General features: G+C 43.2%; 1 protein-coding gene across 3 annotated transcripts in view; it reads right to left on the minus strand.

The window, feature by feature from the left end:
- FANCL (FA complementation group L) overlaps nt 1-20,414 on the minus strand; it is a 79,633-nt gene that overhangs the window by 2,095 nt on the left and 57,124 nt on the right. For 2 of the 3 annotated variants that reach the window (XM_089777520.1, XM_089777519.1), the window contains 5 exons: nt 17,166-17,316; nt 14,318-14,401; nt 12,013-12,058; nt 11,848-11,929; nt 3,949-4,052 (listed from right to left, as the gene is read on the minus strand). In XM_089777520.1, the coding sequence (XP_089633646.1) occupies nt 3,949-4,052; nt 11,848-11,929; nt 12,013-12,058; nt 14,318-14,401; nt 17,166-17,316 (467 nt within the window). The remainder of the gene's footprint in view (nt 1-3,948; nt 4,053-11,847; nt 11,930-12,012; nt 12,059-14,317; nt 14,402-17,165; nt 17,317-20,414) is intronic. The other variant, XM_075925523.2, reaches the window with a different exon arrangement.

Consider the following 20,414-nt stretch of genomic DNA (forward strand, 5'->3'; position numbering starts at 1 on the left):
TATTCCAAGATTAGAATTCAGCTAACAGATGTGATCATCTTCTCACCACTCTATATCCTGCCATGTTGTACAAGCATCCATCATCTTTGTCTTTGTAAAGTGAAATTAAGATCTACCTGCAGACCATCTCTAAGGCAATCCATCCATTGCTTCCTCAGGATCTTTCTTACTAAAGATTCACCTATCATTCACCTTTCTCGACCATCCCACATTGGTGTTGGTGAAATGGCCCTTGTGATCCACCAGTGCCTGCAGCACTATTAAGAAGTACTCCGGTTTAATGTATTCCATGGCAAGGTGATTGGGGGCCAAGAAGAGGATGAAAGTTCCATCTATTGCCCCACCTTGACAAAGCTATCCACTATGGTTTCCATGTTTCCCAGAGTCACAACCCTTCGGAGAAGAATGGTATTGATTGCCTTGACTATTTGCATAACAATAGCACCCACTGTAGATTTCCCTACTCCAAACTGATACCCAGCTAACTGGTAGCTTCTCCATGGTCAGACAGAGCAGGTCTCTTTTCGGTATTCTTGCACTTCAGGACAGGGGAAAGCTATTCACAAAGTTTGATGAAAACTGGCCTTGTTCATTCGGAAATTTTGCAACTACTACTGATCATCCCATATCTGCATCACATCGTGGTTCCACCAGTCTGTGCCTGTTTCACAGCACCAGAACCGGCATTCCACTATGTCAGTAGGATTTGAATGCTAACTGAGGTTCCATTTCACTCAATGCAAGGACTTGCCTGCACAGCATGTGTGTGGGACCCTGAGATTCTTCATCCTCTTCTTGGAATGCCATGCTAACTATGCCATTAGGTGCATCAAGATAGACATCACCATCACAATGTTTTGATGTAGATCTATGCTCCCACTGATATGGTGTCTACATGGGCAACTAGGGCCAAAAAGGGCACGAAAAGACTTTCTCATTGATTTCAATCAAGGAGGAGGGAGTAGAAGAGTGCATTATGGGACACTGATGCCATGAACCCATAACCACCCACTGTAGTTTTGGTCCCAGCGTGCACCAGGAGTATAACCCAGAATGCAAAGTGGTGCAGGCACTATGGGTGGTACTGGGACCCTTTGCTGGCCCAAAGGACAACAGGGCTCCATTACCACTAGTATAACATGCTGACAGTTGAGGAAGTACCGTCCTTCAGATGCTGCCTTAAAGGCCTCTGAATTCCTTGAGGAAGAAGGGAGGAACCAGAAGTGAAAGCTCCTACTCACTTCTCATCATGGTCAGTAGATGAGATGGTAATGCCCTCTCCACCATCTATAGCAGATGACTTTAAGATGATCCAGGACTTGGCATGGAGGACATGATGTGTCTATGTTGTACTACAAGCAGGTGGACAGTCTACATTCCTCTGCCTCCTTCAGAGTTGCCTTCCCTACTAATGAGGCTCTTTCCTCACATCTATGGGTACGTCTAGACTACATGCCTCTGGCGACAGAGGCATGTAGATTAGACTACTAGGCATAGGAAAATGAAGCGGCGATTTAAACAATCGCCGCTTCATTTACATTTACATGGCTGCCGCGCTGAGCCGATCAGCTGTTTGTCGGCTCAGCGCGGTAGCCTGGACGCGCGGGGGTCGACATCAAAGGCATTCGTCGACCACCCAGGTATGCCTCATCCCAGGAGGCATACCTGGGTGGTCAACAAATGCCTTTGATGTCGACCCCCGCACGTCCAGACTACCGCGCTGAGCTGACAAACAGCTGATCGGCTCAGCGCGGCAGCCATGTAAATATAAATGAAGCGGCGATTGTTTAAATCGCCGCTTCATTTTCCTATGCCTAGTAGTCTAATCTACATGCCTCTGTCGCCAGAGGCATGTAGTCTAGACGTACTTATTCACAACACTCCTGTTAATGTAGCCAAGAAACATGTCTGCTGCTGCTGCTTCTGCATTTTTTACTCATGTTTAACTTGTGGTCCACTATGACCTCTATATCTCCTTCTGCAGTACTCCTTCCTAGACAATCACTTCCCTTTCCATATGTGTGAAACTGATTGTTCCTTCCTAAGTGGAGTACTTATTAAGCTTCATCCTATTTACCTCAGACCATTTCTCTAGTTTTTCCAGATCATTTTGAATTTTGACCCTATCCTCCAAAGCAGTTGCAACCCCTCCCAGCTTGGTATCATCTGCCAACTTAATAATCGTACTCTCTATGCCAATATCTAAATCATTGATGAAGATATTGAAGAGTCCCAGTCCCAAAACAGACCCACTTGTTATACCCATCCAGCAGGATGGTGAACCGTTAATAACTACTCTCAGAGCAGTTATCCAGCCAGTTATGCACCCACTTTATAGTAGCCCAGCTAAGCTGTATTTGCATAGTTTATTGGTAAGAAGATCATGAGTCCATATCAAATGCCTTACTAAAGTCTAAATATAGCATATCTACCACTTCTCCCTTATCCACAAAGCTTGTTATTCTATCGAAGAAAGCTATCAGATTGGTTTGACATGACCTGTTCTTTACAAATCCATGCTGACTGTTACTTATCAGCCTATTATCTTCCAGATATTTGCAGATGAATTCCTTAATTACTTGCTCCATTATCTTTCCTGGCACAGAAGTTAAACTGATAGGTCTGTAGTTTCCTGCATTGTTCTTATTTCCCTTTTTATAGATGGACACTATATTTGCCCCTTTTCCAGTCTTCTGGAATCTCTCCCATCTTCCATGATTTTTCAAAGATGATAGCTAAAAGTTCAGATACCTCCTCTATCAGCTCCTTGAGTATTCGAGGATGCATTTCATCAGGCCCTGATGACTTGCAGACATCTAACTCTTAAAATAATGTTTAACTTTATTTATTTTATCTTCTGAACCTATCCCATTTCCATTAGCATTCACTATGTTAGGCATTTCATCATCAGACTTCTTGGTAAAGACCAAAACAAAGAAGTCATTAAGCACCTCTGCCATTTCCAAGTTTCCTGTTGTTTCTCCCTCCTCACTGATCAGTGTGCCCTACCCTCTCTTTGGTCTTCCTCTTGCTTCTAATATATTTATAGAATGCCTTCCCTTTATGTCTTTAGCTAGTTTGAGATTGTTTTGCGCCTTTGCCTTTCTAATCTTGCCCCTGCTTACCTGTATTGTTTGCTTATATTCATCCTTTACAGTTTTATCTAGTTTCCACTTCTTCTGACGACTCCTTTTTGATTTTTAGATCATGCAAGATCTCCTAGTCAAGTCAAGGCCGTCTTTTGCCATACTTTCTATCTTTCCTACTCAACAGAATACTTTACATTTGGGCCCTTAATAAGGTTTTACTAAGAGCTCCAGGAGAGTGGTGAACCAATGCTGGAGGGGCCAGGATCAGAGCAGCCCTGTAGTTTGCCACGTCTTGAGGAGGACTCTGTGTATGAGAAAGGGGAAAAGGTGTATAGCAGGTGCAATGCCTAGGGTACCTGAAATGCATTTCCTATGAAAGGGGAAAAGGTGTATAGCAGGTGCAATGCCTAGGGTACCTGAAATGCATTTCCTATGGGCCCTAGGCTATCATTTAGGAATGAGCAAAACAGCAGACACTTCCTGTTGCCTTTCATTGTGAAGAGGTCTAGGTGCAGATAACATATAAAAGATGCCACGTGTAATAGATGCCTAAACCTAGTCTGCTCTGAGAGAGAACTTGTGAGTTTAAAAAGAATGTCTGCCAGCGTATCCTGAGGTTCCCAGAAGATATGTGAATGGAATGTTGAACACAAAGCTCCCACAGTAGCAGGGCTTCCTGGCATAAGGGAGAGGAACGAGCACCACCTTATTTGTATAAAATACCACTGCTGTGTTGTCTCTCAGGATTGAAACACACCTGCCTTGTACATATGGACTAGGAACATCTAGCACGCTAGATGGATTGCCCTTAGTTCCCTGACATTAATGTGCAACAATAACTCTCCCTGAGACCACATACCTTGTGTCCTCAAGTTGCCAATGTGCACTACCCAGCCCAGCACTAATGCATCCATCGCGAGCTGAACCAATGGTGAACAGCACTCCACTCCACACTACCTCCTCCTGCAGCAAGCAGGTCAAGGAATCCATGATGTGGGGAGGAAAGGTGATGAGCACATTTGTGAATACAAGCAAGCCAAGCCTGTAGAGGGGCCAGCCTGAGTTGGCATGTTGCACAATGTATGTGCGTACCGCCATGCAGCCCAACAGTTTCATATAATTTCTGGCTGTCGTGATAGGGGATAAGTGCAGCCATTCTACTGATATGAACCTGGGCCTTAGGTGAGAGGCCCCGGCTTAGGTCATGTCCAAAGACGCGCCCACAAACTCTATCCACTGCTTGGGGATAACAGTGGACATGGCCTCGTTCAACGCGCGCCCCAATCCAAGGAATGCAGCTCACACCAATTCCATGTGTTCCAACACCTGACTTTCTTATGGGCCCTTGATAAGCCAGTCATCCAGATTCAGAAAGCATTAGGTCCAGGTGTTTATGCAGCTACAACTCCCATAAATAGGCCAAATGGGAGCATTGCAAACTGATAGGAGGCATGGACAAACTGGAGGAATTGTTTGTGAGCAGGAATGATCAATATATGAAAATACTTGACTTTTAGATAGAGGACAGCGTACTAGTCCCCAGGATTGAGGAAGGGGATGATGGAAGCCAAGTTATCATTCTTAACTTTGTCTTTCTCATAAAAGTGTTGAGACCGCTGAGGTTCAGTATGGGCTGAAGCCCCACTTTGGCTTTTGGGATTAGGAAATATTGGGAGTAAAGCCAATTACCACTAAACTCTGGAGGAACCTCCTCTATTGCTCCTAGTGCAAGGAGAGACTGCACCTCCTGCTTGAGAAATTGCTCATGAGTGGGATCTCTGCAGAGGATGGGAAAGGAGGGTGGGAAGGAGCAGAATGGGATAGACTATCTTGCTCTCACCTTGTCTAGAACACAACAGAGGACTAACTAAGAAAAAACTAAGGAGGCGTTGCCACATATGCTTAGTAGCCTTGTGGAAGGCAGGGAACAGCACACATGCAGACAAAAAGTTCTTTGATCATCAGCACAGGAACTAAGTACTGTTCCTTTGGGTACTCTACTCAGAGAAACTGTACTATTATCTGGAAAACCTTTTGTCCCTGCTAAGCTGATCTATCTACATAATTAGGGTTCAAAATCATCCCGCTCTAACAGAATAATTCAATTTGCCACCTTACTAGTACTCTTGAACTTCCTCCCCATTTAATGTTGATGCCTGTAAATAATCACCAGGGTAGATAAAAATAAATGATTTTTTTTTAAATCTGATTTTATTTAAATCTAGTATTTTGATAAACTGCTTTCAGAGGAAAAACGTATCTAAAGATATTGTGTCTAAAGTTACAAACTAACACAGCTACCCCTCTGAGACCAATCTAATGACGGTTTTTAATTAAGATACATTATAGCTCAAAGATATCTCATCATCAAATAGGGATTATAAATTCTATTCTATAGTGTGAGACAATATACCGTATATACTCGAGTATAAGCCGAGTTTTTCAGCACATTTTTTGTGCTGAAAAATGCCCCCCTCAGCTTATACTCGAGTCAGCGTCTCGAGAACTGAGGCGGGCGGGCTCAGCGCGTCTCTGCCGCCGGCCGGGTCTAGCCGCGTGAGCCCGGAGCTCCGGCCCCGGTAACCGAGGCGCTCGGGGCGGGGGGCGCTGCCGGGAGCGGGCTGGGCTCCGTGTGTCGGGGGCCGTCGCGCGGGGTGCTCGGAGCCTCTGCCGGTCGCTTGGGTTGCGGGTGCGCCCGCAGGTGCTGCTCGGAGCCAGCGGCCTCGCCCCGGGGCCGCCGGCAGGGAGGCTCGGGGAGCAGCCGAGAGGGGCTCTGGCCTGGGAAAGGTCCCTTCAGGGGCTCATTGGATTGGTGGGAGGACTTTGAGGACTGTGTTGTGATCTTCTAATATTTAACATTATTTATTTATTTATTTCCCCTACCAAGAAATCTTAAGCACTTGCACTGAATTTGTCCTAAAAGGTAAAACCCTGCATGTAAAGTTTATTGTCCAGTGAGATCTATTGAGCTAAGGTTGTTGTACTTTTAAAGTTACGGTATTTTTGATACCATATTGTTTTTGTTGACCCCCTTTTCCACTTACAGAGCTAGGTTATTGTTTTTCTTTGAAATAAATATTCATGTAATTTTATTGGTATCTATCTTCATTTTTTACATTTACCAGTAGCTGCCTCATTTCCTACCCTAGGCTTATACTCGAGTCAATATTTTTTCCCAGTTCTTTGTGGTAAAATTAGGTGCCTCGGCTTATAGTCGGGTCGGCTTATACTCGAGTATATACGGTATTCATGTTTAAGAAAAGTTTTATAAATGAGTTCTAATAGTTCATGGATTAGGGATCAAATCTTATGATGTTCCAGAGGCTTCTGTACAGATTATTTAGGTTAATATTTGTATCTACCCTGTGGGACTCAGTCTAGATGATACCATAAGATATCCTTAGTTTTGCAGTTCTCAAACTCTGGTTTTGTGTCTCCAGTGATAGGATGCTTGCTAACAAAAATGTTTTTAAATAAATAAATAATATATAGAAGTGAGAAACAACAGACCTCAATGCTATTGTCTCTCAGCAAATTTATGTACTGAGTATCAATCCCTTACCTCTTTCAAAGTGCAAAGTAAATAGAAGATTTGAGTCAGAATAGATCTGGACAAGAAGAAGTCTGGGGATAAATGTGAGAAGGGAGATCTAGGCAGCAGAAACAAAAAAGTGAAACTGTTTGAGTAGCATATTCCAGAAGTCATGAGGTCTGAGTGTAGCCTCATTGATTGGAAATCTACCATACTATCCTCTCACTGGAAGGGAAAACCTATAATGGCAGCAGGCCGTAAAAGAGACCCAGTGTGGGAATATTTTAATGATGTTCCTATATCTGTGGGTAAGATAGGCATGCATGGAAATGTAGACAGGGCAACAAAGAAATTCAAGGCCTGGCTGTCCAAATGAAACATCACGAGATGTATTCCTTCTCAGGAGGAAGGAAGCGTCATTGAAAATAATGAAAGGAACACTTCTGAATATGCAGGATCTTCAGGTTTGTAAACTTTATTTCATACTTATTTCTTAAGGATTGCCTGCCTGCATTCTGGACTATTCTTGAATTCTCAAGTTTGAGCATAAAATATAGCTGTTATTCTATGGTACTATCATTTTTGATGCAGTTGTGATAAAAATAAATAGCTGGAATAGGCAGAGAGCTTCACCCTCAAAGTAGTACTGCATCTCAGTGAATGCAATGAATAATACTAAATCAGCAGTATAGTAATAATTAACTGTCCTCAACAGACAGGATTCTGAAGACTATCCACTTTCAAGATCACCCTTTTCTATATTTTCAAAGTTATCTGCCAACGATAGCATTTCAGTCACATCGTGTATGTCACATAGCCACAGTGGCACAAAAAAAAAAAGGCTAGAGAGTAAAATTGTTAACCCGAGTTTTGGTGGCTGGAACGATGTCTACAATGATTTTGTTGTATGTGCTTATGTGACAACAGAAGGAAGAAGTGTATCAATTGTTTCTGTAAGCAAGACATAAGGACATGAACACGTAGCAGAATATTTACAAGAAGTAGCAGTAAAAGGAACAACAAACTGAAAAAAATTCAAATGTGTAATATACGGCTTGGTAACAGACAATGCTGCAAATGTATCCAAGATGAGAAGGAATTTTTAGAAGAGAGTCCTAAGCTAATAACATATGGTTGCTGTTCTCATTTGATGCACCTACGAGCCAAAGACTTCAGTGTTCCAGAAATCAAAGCTAGCGTTGAAATTGCAAAATACTTTTGCAGCAGCTGCTCTGAAAAAAAGTGGGAGGAGCAAAGCTAACTCTTCTACAAGATATGCAATGGAACTCAGTAGTGGACTGTTTTAGGCACTATATGAAGAACTGGCTTAATCTGGTGACCATTTGTGAACAAAACTGTGAAAAAGTAGATGGCACTATCACAGTCAAAGTTCTTAACAATGGACTTTAGGGAAATGTTGAACACACGCTGAGTACTCTGAAGCCTATATCTGTAGCCTTGGGAAAAAAATACAAGGAAATAGCTGTTTTATTGCTGAGGCAGTTGAAATTTGGAAGGAATTGAGTGAGATTTTTAAAAAAAAGAAATATGCAATTGACAGAGTTAAATTACAAGCATTCAAAAGAAAACCCATGGGACAAGCACTATCTCCAGTTAATTTTCCTTCAAATATTCTCAATACTCGGTACCAGGGTCAAACCTTAACTGCTGAAGAAGAGGAGTTGGCTATGACCTGGGCATCCAGCAATCATCCTTCCATAATTCCAACTACAAAAAGGGTGAACCATTCAAGAAATATGTTTGCTGATGTTGTTTTAAAGAAAGTCATACCAGTGAACTGGTGGAAATCACTTAATCACTTGCATTCAGAGACTGTTAAAGTTATAATCTCACTTCTAACAGTAACTACTTCTGGTATAGAAAGAATATTTTCTTCCTTTGGACTAATACGTTCCAAATTGAGAAATTGTTTGGGGCCTGAAAAAGCAAGAAAGCTTATTTTCTTTTCTAGACTATGAACAAACAGGAAAATGACAATAAAGGTGACGGAGTTAGCAATAGAAGCCAATATTTTAAGTTTCTCATGTTGACCTGAATGATATATTTGATTTCATTTTGGAGGGGTTTTTTTTAATTTATTTTAGTTAAACGTAATGTAAACAAAAATAAACCTGATTTTAAAACCTGAATGTTCAACTAAACTAAAAAATTAATATGCTTGTTTTGTTATACTATTGTGTTTGCTGTTGAAGAAAAAAAATCCAGAATACATAACATTGTTATTTTAGTTAAATAAATTAAATGTATATTTGGTGGTATTCTCCTCTTAAGAACGGGAAATATTTGAAAATCCTCCAAATTTTAATGATGAACCTGTTGAATTAGATATAGTGTGTCTCCTATGACTTCAATCACCTTTGTTAAATTAAATAATCAAAAAATCATTAATTTTCTTATATAGCTGTAAAACTAATCTGTAAAATTTTCAAAATAAATCACCATTTAAAAATGTAAAGCGTGTACCTTCTAAAAATGAAACCTACATCTTATCAGTTGCGAAGAATATGCACTAAGGTTACAACAAGCAACAAGAATGCACTTTTATGTAGAAAACCATGATTAAATCGAGTCTTCCTGACTAGTGATTTAATCAAATCAAATCCACCTTGTTAATCACCTTAATACTGTGGAGACCATAGGAAAATGTTAAGTGTTTGTTAATAAGCTAACAGTTGTTGCTTGATATTCAGAAGCTTTGTTTAGAAGTCATTAATCCAATCAAATCTGATGCTTATTTTTGTTGGCAGTTATAAGGTGACAACTGCACTTTCATCAGCCTATACCAGAGGAGCTTAAACTTTTTGGCCCAAGGGCCACATCAGGGTATAGAAATTGTACTGAGGGTCATGAATACTCCTAAAATTGAGATTGGGATCATAGGCGTGCACACGGGTGTGCCGGGTGTGCCCAGGTAAACCCTAATGTCTCAGGATGGCTAGCCCGAGCCATTTTTGCGCCCTGGGCCCCACCCAGCCTGGCAGCCCAGCAGCACGGCATGGCGGACCTGAGGTGCCCGGGAACGCCCTCGCCCAGCATGGCAGCACTGCGCAGCACCTCTGAGGCGTCTGGGGGCGCCCCAGCCCGGCAGCAGGGCACAGCCCCCTTGAGGTGCCCAGGAGCGCCACCGCCTGGCACGGCGCGGCGCCCTTGAGGCGCCTGGGAGCGCCCCCGCCTGGCACGGCAGCCCTTAGGCACCCTGGGCTAGGGCCCAGCCAGCCTGTAGTTTGGGCTGGCTCTGACTCCAGCCCCGCAAATAGAAAGGCAGAAGCCGAAGGTAAGGTAAGGGAGGGAATGGGAGGAGAAGGGAGAAAAAAGAGAAAGGGGTAGGAGAAGAAGGGGCTTGTGCTGAGGGGAGGGGGCAGGTCAGGAGAAGAAAGGAGAAGACACCAAGGGGCAGGGTGCAAGAGAGACAAATGCCAGGGGGCCAAGTGCAGAATGAGGAAAAGGGAAGGAGGGGAGGTGTCAGTGGGAGGGGGGAAAGGGTGATGCTGGGAGAGGAGAGGGGAAGGGCATTGGGGATTAGAGGGGGAAGGGAAAGGTGCTGGGAAAAGGCTTGAAAGAAGGGGTGGGCATGAGGAAGGCAGGGATGGAGCAAGGCATGTGTGAGGGCATGGGCTTGAGGGGAATGGGGGCAGATGGTGGTGAGGGGGTGAGCACCAGGGGGAAAGGGGGAAGCACCAGGAGGATGCAGGGCTAAGGGAAGGTGCAGGTGTCACGGGATTCTGAGGGTGAAGCAGAATGGCAGACACCTGTAGGAGAGGACCAGCACCAGAAGAGAGAGGCAGGGCAGGTGTGTAGAGGGAGGTGTTAAGAGAGGGGATGAGGAGGGGTAACTCACATGATCAGAGTGGGGCTACTGGAGGAGTGGGCACAGGGGGGAGAGAAGGGCTGGTGGAGGGGGGCTGGTCTCAGGAGGGCTGAGGGCAGTGAGAAGGGCAGAAGTCAGGACAGTAGAAGAGGATGAGGGGTTGGGGGGCAGCAGGCAACGGGAGCTGATGGAGCAAGGGGAAGAGACTTGGCAGCAGAGGGAAAAGGTAAAGGTTTATGAGATATTTATTAATAACTTGGGTGCTACAATGGCACATCCAAACAAGCCACATGAACTCAGTACTGGTGCACAAGACAAAATTCATTCTGCTCATGGGAGGAAACTGAGGGAACACTTCCCCCAGCCTCTGTGCCCCCAAGTTAATGTCACACACATTGGGTTAATGCAATTGCAGGATAGTTGTGTGAGGGGGGTTTGGTGGGGGCCAAATTAATCCCTGTTGGTAGGAGGATGGTGGGAAAAGTCCTTGGGGGGGGGTCACATGACACCTTTTACTTCTGGTTATGTGCCCATCGTGCCCCCAGTGTTACCTCTAGAGGTGTGGCCAATGGGGGTCTGGGGCATGGTTAACGGGTTGGGGTGTGGCTAATGGGGGTCAAAGTACATTTTAAAAAAATTCTTTGGGTGCACATCCTAATGAAATGTGCTGTACACGCCTATGATTGGGATGTGATAGGGGATGCAGGCTCTGGACTGGGGCTGAGATATTTCAAATACTGGAGGGTGCTCTGGGTTGAGACTGAAGGGTTTGGACAACAGGAAGGGGATCAGGGTTGGGACTGGAGCATGGCCAGGGAGGAGAGAAGGAAGATGTCAAGGCTCTGGGCAGAGCTTATCTCAAGTAGCTCCCGATCCTCCTCCTGTTCCTATGTGGAGGCATAGCTCTGTGTTCTGTCCTGTCCACGGGTGACAGTCTCAGCTATCACTGGCCACAGTTCCCAGCCAATGAGAGCTGTGGCACTTGGAGTAGGAATGTAAGTCCCATTTAATTAGTTAACCACTTAACATTATGTTTAACTGTTAAAATGAGGAGGCGGGCGGGCTTCAGCCCCTGCTAGTTAACCATAACTAAGTAAGCCAGTAAGGGTGATGCTTACCGGTTAACCACTCACATCTCTAGCTTGGGGTGGGGACAATGCATGAAGCCCTGTGGCTGCCCCTATGCGTAGGAGCCAGAGGCAGGACATGCTGCTGCTTTCAGGAGCCGCATAGAACCATGACCTGTGTGGAGCAGGAGAAGCCCCCAACCGTGCTCCCCAGTGGGAACTCGAGGGCAAGATTAAAATGGCTGACAGGTTGAATGCATGTTGTTTTCCTCCTCCCCCATCTATAGTATTCAGAAATAAAACTGAGCATCAACAAAAAGCAACACTTACAGTCTTTTCTAGCATAGCACGAGATGGAAAATCAGTTTCTAAAACATCTTTCAAATTTTGTATTAGGGTGATATCAGGATCCCTGCAAGTAAGAGGAAAGAGACTTAAATGCATGGAACTGTGAAATGTAGATTTTAAATTAAAATTATTAGTGAAGAAACTTACCACAAGTGCATGTTGTTGTTCAGCTTAGTTCTCAAAGGATTTACCGCTACAAAATTATACATAGATATTTACAACATTATTCACAGGAAGAGATTTTTCCCACATTTCAGCATTAACTAGATTTTTAAAAGGCATGCACACACCAAAATACACAGATAAGTGCCTATTCATTTGAAAACCCATTAGACACCTAAATACATTTACAAATTTGGTCCTCAGTTATCAGATTTGAAAAGCCATATATAATGATAATAGTGCTAAGTTTTGGGATATCATACACCAAAGGTATGATTTCCTCTCAAGACATGGCAAGGAGCACAGAGAACACACTGCTGTGAGGAGGAAGCTATAGGGTTCCAAGCAGCTGAAGTTCCCAAAATGCCTTGAGGGAAGGAGACAGTGGCATGCAGGAAACCTCTGTGCAAGTTTAGGGTTGTTCAGCAGGCTGTTTCTTCCTCTGGATCCATGGGCTCTAGGGTGATAAGAGAGCAGGTGTCTAGACTGGGTGAGCTACAGCTGGCCTCTGGGGGGGAAAGACGGCTCTACTAGGGAGAAGGTGCAGGTATGTGAACAAGTGGGGGGGCCCTTTAGCTGAGCTCTTGGGAGAGGGGACTTGGCTATATTAGGTGAGGGGGACACAGTGGCTGGGCTCTGGGTGTACAGGAGGGGGGCAGAGTAACAGGAACTGGGTTGTCATAGGGGTTTCCTTAACTCTACTCCTGCATGCACACGCACACACACGTGTGTATTGTTAGAGACATAATTCACAGGGAAGGGTTGGAACTTAACTTCCATTCCTATCAGGGAGGAATGAATAAAGATATTGGCTGGCTCACACACTACCTTCCACATCCTAATGACTTAGCCCAGGGGTTCTCAAACTTGTGATACTGTGACCCTCCTGTAAGTTGCTCACAACCCCCCTCTCAGTTGCTGCAACCACCCTCTACATTGCTCCTGACCCCGCCCCTCCCCAGTTTGAGAAACAGGACCCAGTTTGAGAAACTCTGACTTAACCAATCAACCAAACAATGGGTACTTATAGAAGTGCAAATTGTTCTTATCAGCGTCTTGTAACTTGAACAATCCAATACATTATTTTTTTTACCTGCCTTTCCTTATTTATTCTTGGATCTGGACTTTTAATATTCCAGTCAGCTGAAGAAATGGTTTGTACCCATGAAAGCTCATGATACCATCTACATGTTTTGTTAGTCCTTAAGGTGCTGCTAGACAATTTGTTGTTTTTAAGTTTTCCAGCTACAGACTAACTTGGCAACACCTCTGAAGCTTGATAAAAGGTGTTTTGAAATAAATGACTGAAACTGATAGGATTATGTTCTGTTATTTTGGCAAATAAAATTTGCTGAATTTATCGACAATATTATGCAAACAAATTTTTTTTGACACAGAATGTCCCCAGGAGTAATAAGTTATGAATAGTTAGTCACTTTTCTCTCAACTATATTTTTAAATTAATCTTAATTTGTCAAACATATTAGGAGTGCACAATACCATGCAATGTGTTAGAGAAGAAACAGGGGACCCAGGAGCAGATGGGGTAAATGGAACCTCTTTATTGCCTACACACGTTTACCTTGGACATTCAACATAATGTCCGAATACAACAACCCGGTGTTAATCACACCTTTTTATCTATTTTAGTATGTTAATTCACATGTCTACTTTTCTAAAAGCCTTATTTAGTAATGTTAACTCCCATAAAATGAATATTAATAAGCAAATAATGAATACAATTATACCTGCCCCTAATTATTATTTATAGAACTTCCAATCAAATCAACATTCCTATGTTACAAACTAACAGGTTACAGAGATTACAAAGAATCCAACCCTGAAGATGTTATGCAGAGCCAATGAGGATAAGCAAGAGACACAACAAAGTAGAGTAGCTCCATGCTTATCTGGTTTCCTAGGCTACAGAACAGAGAGAGAGAACAAGCTTATATATATCAAAACATAATACTGGTCTCAACTGGACCCTATCATCCCAAACTAAAAACACAAAAGGAAAAGGCATGTTTAAGGAAAATGCCGTAGCTGACCCCTGGCCAATAATGCAAAAGGCCATTTCAAACCTATTAATTTGTACACCCCCACCCCAATACCATGAATTCACTTTTATTGTTTTCTGTAAGTATAAGCAAGAGAGACTGACTTGCTTAAACAGAAGAATGAGCCTGAAACCACTAAATTAAGATTATCTTAAAAGCTTGGAAGCAATTATAGGTGCATATCGTAACAGACTAAGAGTAAGAAATGCATTTGTATACAAATACCTTACCATGATCTGCTCCAAGAAAGTAGCACTCAGGAAGCGTAGTTGGATGTCTGGGATCTACCTCTAAGTTTACAGAGACATTGTTTCCTGTAATGAGAGAGAATGCATGTAAATGAAAGGCGTAAAGTTTTCCTTTATAAATCACAAATAGAGACAGTGTTTGTTTTTCAAATGAGTTGTTTTGGGCACACCAGCTTTATAATGCTAAAGTAAGCTATGTGGCTTAGAATTTTGAACTGATGGTGTTCACGACTATAACTTTCAGCTCAGTATGAACAAGTCTTAGCTTCCCGTTGAAAAACCACCAGGGGAAAGGATGCAAGAGTACCAGCTCCAAAGACCAAACATTGACACTGCAGTTTATAGCTCTGAAGCGCAAGTCATTTGACTCAAGCCAGCTGCAGATGTTTCACTGTACAGGAATCAAGGTAAGGCAAGAGAGACAGTCCAACTGTACTGGAAGGAAAATGAGCAGGCTGCACAAAAGGAGATTCACCAGAATCTCTGAGCTGCAAATAAGGAAAAGTGTGACCTGTCACTTCAGATGTTGGTTCAACAGTTGTTTGCATAAAGTCACAATCTGAGTGGGCATCCAGACTTATGGATGGGGTGAAATTCCTGGCACTTGTGACTGAAACTGAGCAACACTACAGTTATAGAAATGCTAAACTAATCCAAATCCTCATTCCAAAGGTAATTTTTTTCCTCTATTTTTGACCATGGACAGTGGTATGTGCTTACTTTTTAAATAACCAAGGTAAACTACAGGCCGTCCCCGACTTACGCGGATCCGACTTACGAACGGGGCTTTCTCGCCCCGGAGGTCGAGGTAGCGGATTGCTACCTGTGACCTCCGGGGCGAGAAAGCCCCGTTCGTAAGCTGCTCCGGTGCCCCTGGTCTGCTGGAGACCGTCTCCAGCAGACCAGGGGCACCGGGCGGGTTCCCGCGCTTCTGAGGCTTTGCCAGAGCAAAGCCACAGAAGCGCGGGAACCGCCGCTGCTGCCGCTTGAGATCCGGTGCCTGTGGTCTGCTGGGGACGGTCCCCAGCAGACCACAGGCACCGGGACTGAAGCCGCAGCCGCTGGGGGGGGGAGGGTGTTCCCGCGCCTCTGAGACTTTTCCAGAGCAAAGCCTCAGAGGCGCGGCACCCCGCTGCCGCTCTGCTCCCCGTGTCCCTGGTCTGCTGGGGGGGGGGGGGCGCGGATAGTGTGCCCCCCCCCAGAAGACCAGGCTTTTGTTTTGGACCCTGGAGCTGAGCAGCTGGGGCGCTGCGGATTGGTCCTGCAGCACCCGCTCTGGGCACTACTGGACCAACCCGGCAGCACCCCAGCTGCTCTGCCCCAGGTCCTGATTCAGCCGCTGCTGGTCAGTTTCAGCAGTGGCTGAATCAGGACGCCTGGGGCAGAGCAGCTGGGGTGCTGCTGGGTTGGTCCAGTAGCGCCGAGGAGCGGTGCTACTGGAGCAACCCAGCAGCACCCCAGCTGCTCTGCCCCAGGCGTCCCCAAGTCAGCCGCTGCTGAAACTGACCAGCGCTGACTACAGGAAGCCCAAGGCAGAGTTGCTCTGCCCCAGGCTTCCTGAAATCAGCGCTCATCAGTTTCAGCAGCAGCTGACTTGGGGAAGCTTGGGGTTCTTAAGTTGAATCTGTATATAAGTCAGAACTGGCGGTCAGTTTCAGCAGCGACTGAATCTGGACGCCAGTTCCGACTTACATACAGATTCAACTTAAGAACAAACCTACAGTCCCTATCTTGTACGTAACCCGGGGACTGCCTGTATGTATTTAAGCTGTAATTCTATGTATTCGGATGAGCAATAGGGTGCTTTAATCTTAGTTCAGGTATATTTTATATTATTTCATATGGTTATAGTTTATTCTATGCCTTTTATCTGCTACCATATCTGTTTTTGTCTTTTTTACCCATGTCAATTATCCTTTTCCCCCCCCTTTCCCACAGCTACATTTCCCATTCCATATCCATCCTTCCAAAGACAGTTTCACACTAAAATATTCACAGTATGCTTATACTTTTCTTGAAGTTACAGATTAACACTGCTACCTGAGATTTCTCATTATAATTAGTGGTGAATAATTTTTAAATGTAAACTAGTTTTTCATGTATTCTATAAACAGACATCCATTTCATACACAATCTATTTAAGAATCCTATACTGAATTACTACTTATAGCATTATTATCATCACAAATGTGTCCTTGGTTTTGAATTGATCTGTACTTGTATTTGTGATTTATCAGAATTCATTCATATTATGTGTGTGTATAAATAAAATTTACATATATATTTATGCAAATAAATAAATAAATAAATGTATGTTTTCCCACAGGATGACAGAGTGATGTAATCACGACACTTTGCGTCCTGCCACTGCCCTGTCTCCTCCCTCTCTCACCCATCCGGGGGGGGGGGGGGGAAAGGGGCTGGAAGTCGCGTGCTCTCTTCTCTCCCATGCCGGGCCAGGAAACCTCAGGCCTAACCCCCAGCCCTCTCAACCCTTCCACGGAGACCCTGCACCTCCACCCTATTACTGCTCCCTCCCCACTGTCTAGACACCTCACCCCAGCCCACTCATGCACCCTCCGCCTCAGCCAGATACCTACCCCCAGAGAAAGGGGGGGGGGGGGTTAGCAAGCATAGCGAGCAGTTTTATATTTTTTAAAAATGTAAAATTATACTTTCTCCCAAACAAATTCAATATTCTGCCTCAGTTTAGTTTTGTATAACAAATAGCAGTTTGTTTTCCTACTCCTTGTTCTTTATTAAGTACAGCAAAACAGTCAACTTCACTTCTGTTTTAAAAAATACTTTATTTCTTCTACTGTTTTCCTACCTATTGCAATTCTTCTCATTGTAGCACTCCGCGTGGGGTTTTCTGGCTCAAGTACCCAAGTCATTTTATCAATTTCATCCATGGCATTCCAGAATTCTTTTAGTGATTCTAATGCTGCCAAGAATTGACTATAAATGTCTATTAAGGAGCTCTATGAAAAAAGGAAATTTTAACAAGTTATGTATTACTACTGGTAGAGTGCTGTGTAAGAATTATTTTTAAAAGCTATAGCATTTCGAAGTTTTAAAATCTAGCACATACTCCGCTGTAAAATATACTGCAGTGTGCAAGGGTTAACATTTTTCCTGTTAGTACTCAAAAGGCTTTTTTGATTTGTTAATGGGCCACACAAATATTATCTACTGATAACAGTAATGCATTCAAAGGTAAGGTTAAATTTTCTAACACATTTTGTTACATTCTGATGTATCCAAAGTACAGTATTATTGAAGATGGAAGCCACTCTCAAAGATAATATTAATTTCAGGAATCAATGTTAAGGCGGGAAGTATTTTATTACATATTCATAACAACTTCATTCTCAATGAGGAGTAAAATTCAGCATAATCTGCTGTTGATAAATTACAAGTTTGCCTTCTTGACTCTTATGCAGTGATTCCTACTCCAACCTAAACTTTTCAAAAGATTTTATTCTGCATCAAATAGTAAGTAGTCAGTCTTCTGTGGATAGATGTAGTATAATATGCATCCTGCTTCTCAGAAACAACTGTATGTTAAAAAAATTTCCATCCCAAAAATGTGATTTTTAGAAGGACTTATCTATTTTTAAAATGTGTTGTCTACTACTATGGTTTCAGGACTCAATTCTCCATTGTTTGTGTCTGTGGGAAAAGGAGTGATACTTAGTTGCCTAGTATTGGGGTAAATTAAAGTTGGCGAAGGGGCATAGCAGATTCAATTTCCACTTCTTAACAGACCAGAAAATCCAGCCTTCAATGAGAATATGAATGTTTTAATATTTAATTTCTAAAGACTAATGAAAATTAAATGTACAGATCTGAGTTTAATTTTAGTTGATTTTAAGAGAATTAAATTCTTAAACTCTTTCTATTGGTAAATAAAAATTACAACAGCAGTTTCAACATAGCATATGCAGTTTCAACATATCTATTTTATATTTCATTGTTTCAGTCAAATAGATATTGCTGTGATAATTATAAACTAGGGATGTGAATGCATAGCCGTTTATACAATTAACGGTTTAGCCCAGACTCATTGGGCTCTGGGGCCAGATGTGGCCCACAGCTTGACTAGATACGGCCCCTGAGGCTCAGGGTTTTCCCCTAGCATTGGGGAGTTGGCACTGGAGCTCCAGCATCTCTGCTGCTCTACCGTGTGACTGAAGCTCACAAAATCTATTAGGCTGCATCCCCCTAGGCTCTGGTGTTCAAGGGGAATGTAGGGATGGTCTTTCTCCTTAGTTGGGGACCACATTAGTGAGGGTTTCCCTCTCCCTCTCATTTGTGTGCCGTCTCTGACTGATTTTTCTGTAGGTCAGTGGCCCTGACCCAGAAAATGTTCCCCAACCATAGTAAAAACTGTTACAAGAAGTCCCTGCTGCCTCTGTATCAAAGGCAGCAGAGAGTGGGTGAGTGGGATTTAGTACGCATGGGGAACCATCTTAAAAGCTGGCTCCTCCCAAGTACCAGCTCCTGTGGAGCTTCCTGCACCCTGCACCTCTGATACACAAGAAGCCTGGGCGGAGGATGGAGGGAAAAGGGAGGGGGAGGGAAATAGGTGGGAGCCAGTGCTCACAGGGATTTACAGTGGTTACACATTTACAAAATTAAACACATTTTAACATCATTATTTTGAACCTAGACAACTTTATAAAATAAATTTGGATATGAAAAGAACTATTTCTTCATAAAGATTTTATAGAATTGATCAACAGTCCATTAGAAAAAAAAATTCTTTGTGGATTTGATTAATTAATTAGTTTAATAGTTTTCTATTTCTAGTCTGAGTGGGTAAGTCTACACTTGCAGCCTAATTTGAACTAGGGCTGAAAATGTAGGCATTCGGAATTGCAAATCAAGCCTGGGATTTAAATATCCTGCGCTTGATTTGCATCTTTCCAGACGGGCACCATTTTTTAAATTTACAAGCCCGAAGTAACTGCCCACATCTACACGCAGCAATGAAACGGGCATTCAAAATAAAGCCCTAGTTCGAACTACCTATTAAACCTCACTGGCCTACATTTGCAGCCCTAGTTCGAATTAGGCTGCAAGTGTAGACATACCCAGTAAGACTACAGACACAAAATGCAGTTTCTTTGGTTTGAGTTTTGTTTGATTTTTTTACATCTAGTAGTACAATTATTCTAATGAAAGTATTTATCTGTACTAGATAAATGCAAAAGCTTTTCTCTGTATCTCCACTTTGGTTGACCCTACTAAGATAATAGGTATGTAAGGGTGTGTCTAGACTACTGAGTTTTGTCGACAAAAGTGGACTTTTGTCGACAAAACTATACCAGCATCTACACTACCGCTGAGTTCTGTCAACATAACGTCGACAGAACTCAGCAGTTTTGTTGACGCTGGTATACCTCATTTTACGAGGCATAACACCTTCTGTTGCGTCTAGACTACAGGGTTCTGTCGACAAAGCAGCTTGCTTTGTCGACAGAACTCAATGTGTCTGGACGCTCTTTGTCGACAGTAGTTTTGTCGACAGGTACTGTCGACAAAACTTCTGTCGACAAAACCCGGTAGTCTAGACGTACCCTAAGGGAAAGAGATGGGTCAGTCAGAGAGCAGGTGGTTGCAAAAATCCATATGAGAAATGTTTATCCACACATGGATACAAATTTTGGAGTAACAATTGAAAGTAAGAGATGTATTTTGTCTGCACTGAAAGAGTAAGCAAAGAAATCTAGATGGTGACTGGATATGGGGAAAGAAGGAAGGGAAGAAGAGTCAAAGATAATCATAAGCTTGCAAGCCTAAGAGACAGGAAAAACAGCTGTATAAGACATTAGAGAGACACTACTGGAAAGGAATAAGATGGAAAGATATCTACAACAGCAAATAAAAACCAGCAGACTTGGGCTTGGGGCCCTTGGGTGGTGAGCTACGCACTTCTGTATAACCTTCTGGGCTTGGACTGAAACCCAGGCTCTACAAATGTGCAGGATGGGAAGATCCCATAGTCCAGGCTCCAGTGCAAGCCTGAAAGTCTACACTGCAATGAAATAGCCCAGTGAGCACAAGTCAGCTGGCA

The sequence above is a fragment of the Pelodiscus sinensis genome, chromosome 3 (genome assembly GCF_052426305.1).
Source record: "Pelodiscus sinensis isolate ZL-2025 chromosome 3, ASM5242630v1, whole genome shotgun sequence".
NCBI lineage: Eukaryota > Metazoa > Chordata > Testudines > Trionychidae > Pelodiscus > Pelodiscus sinensis.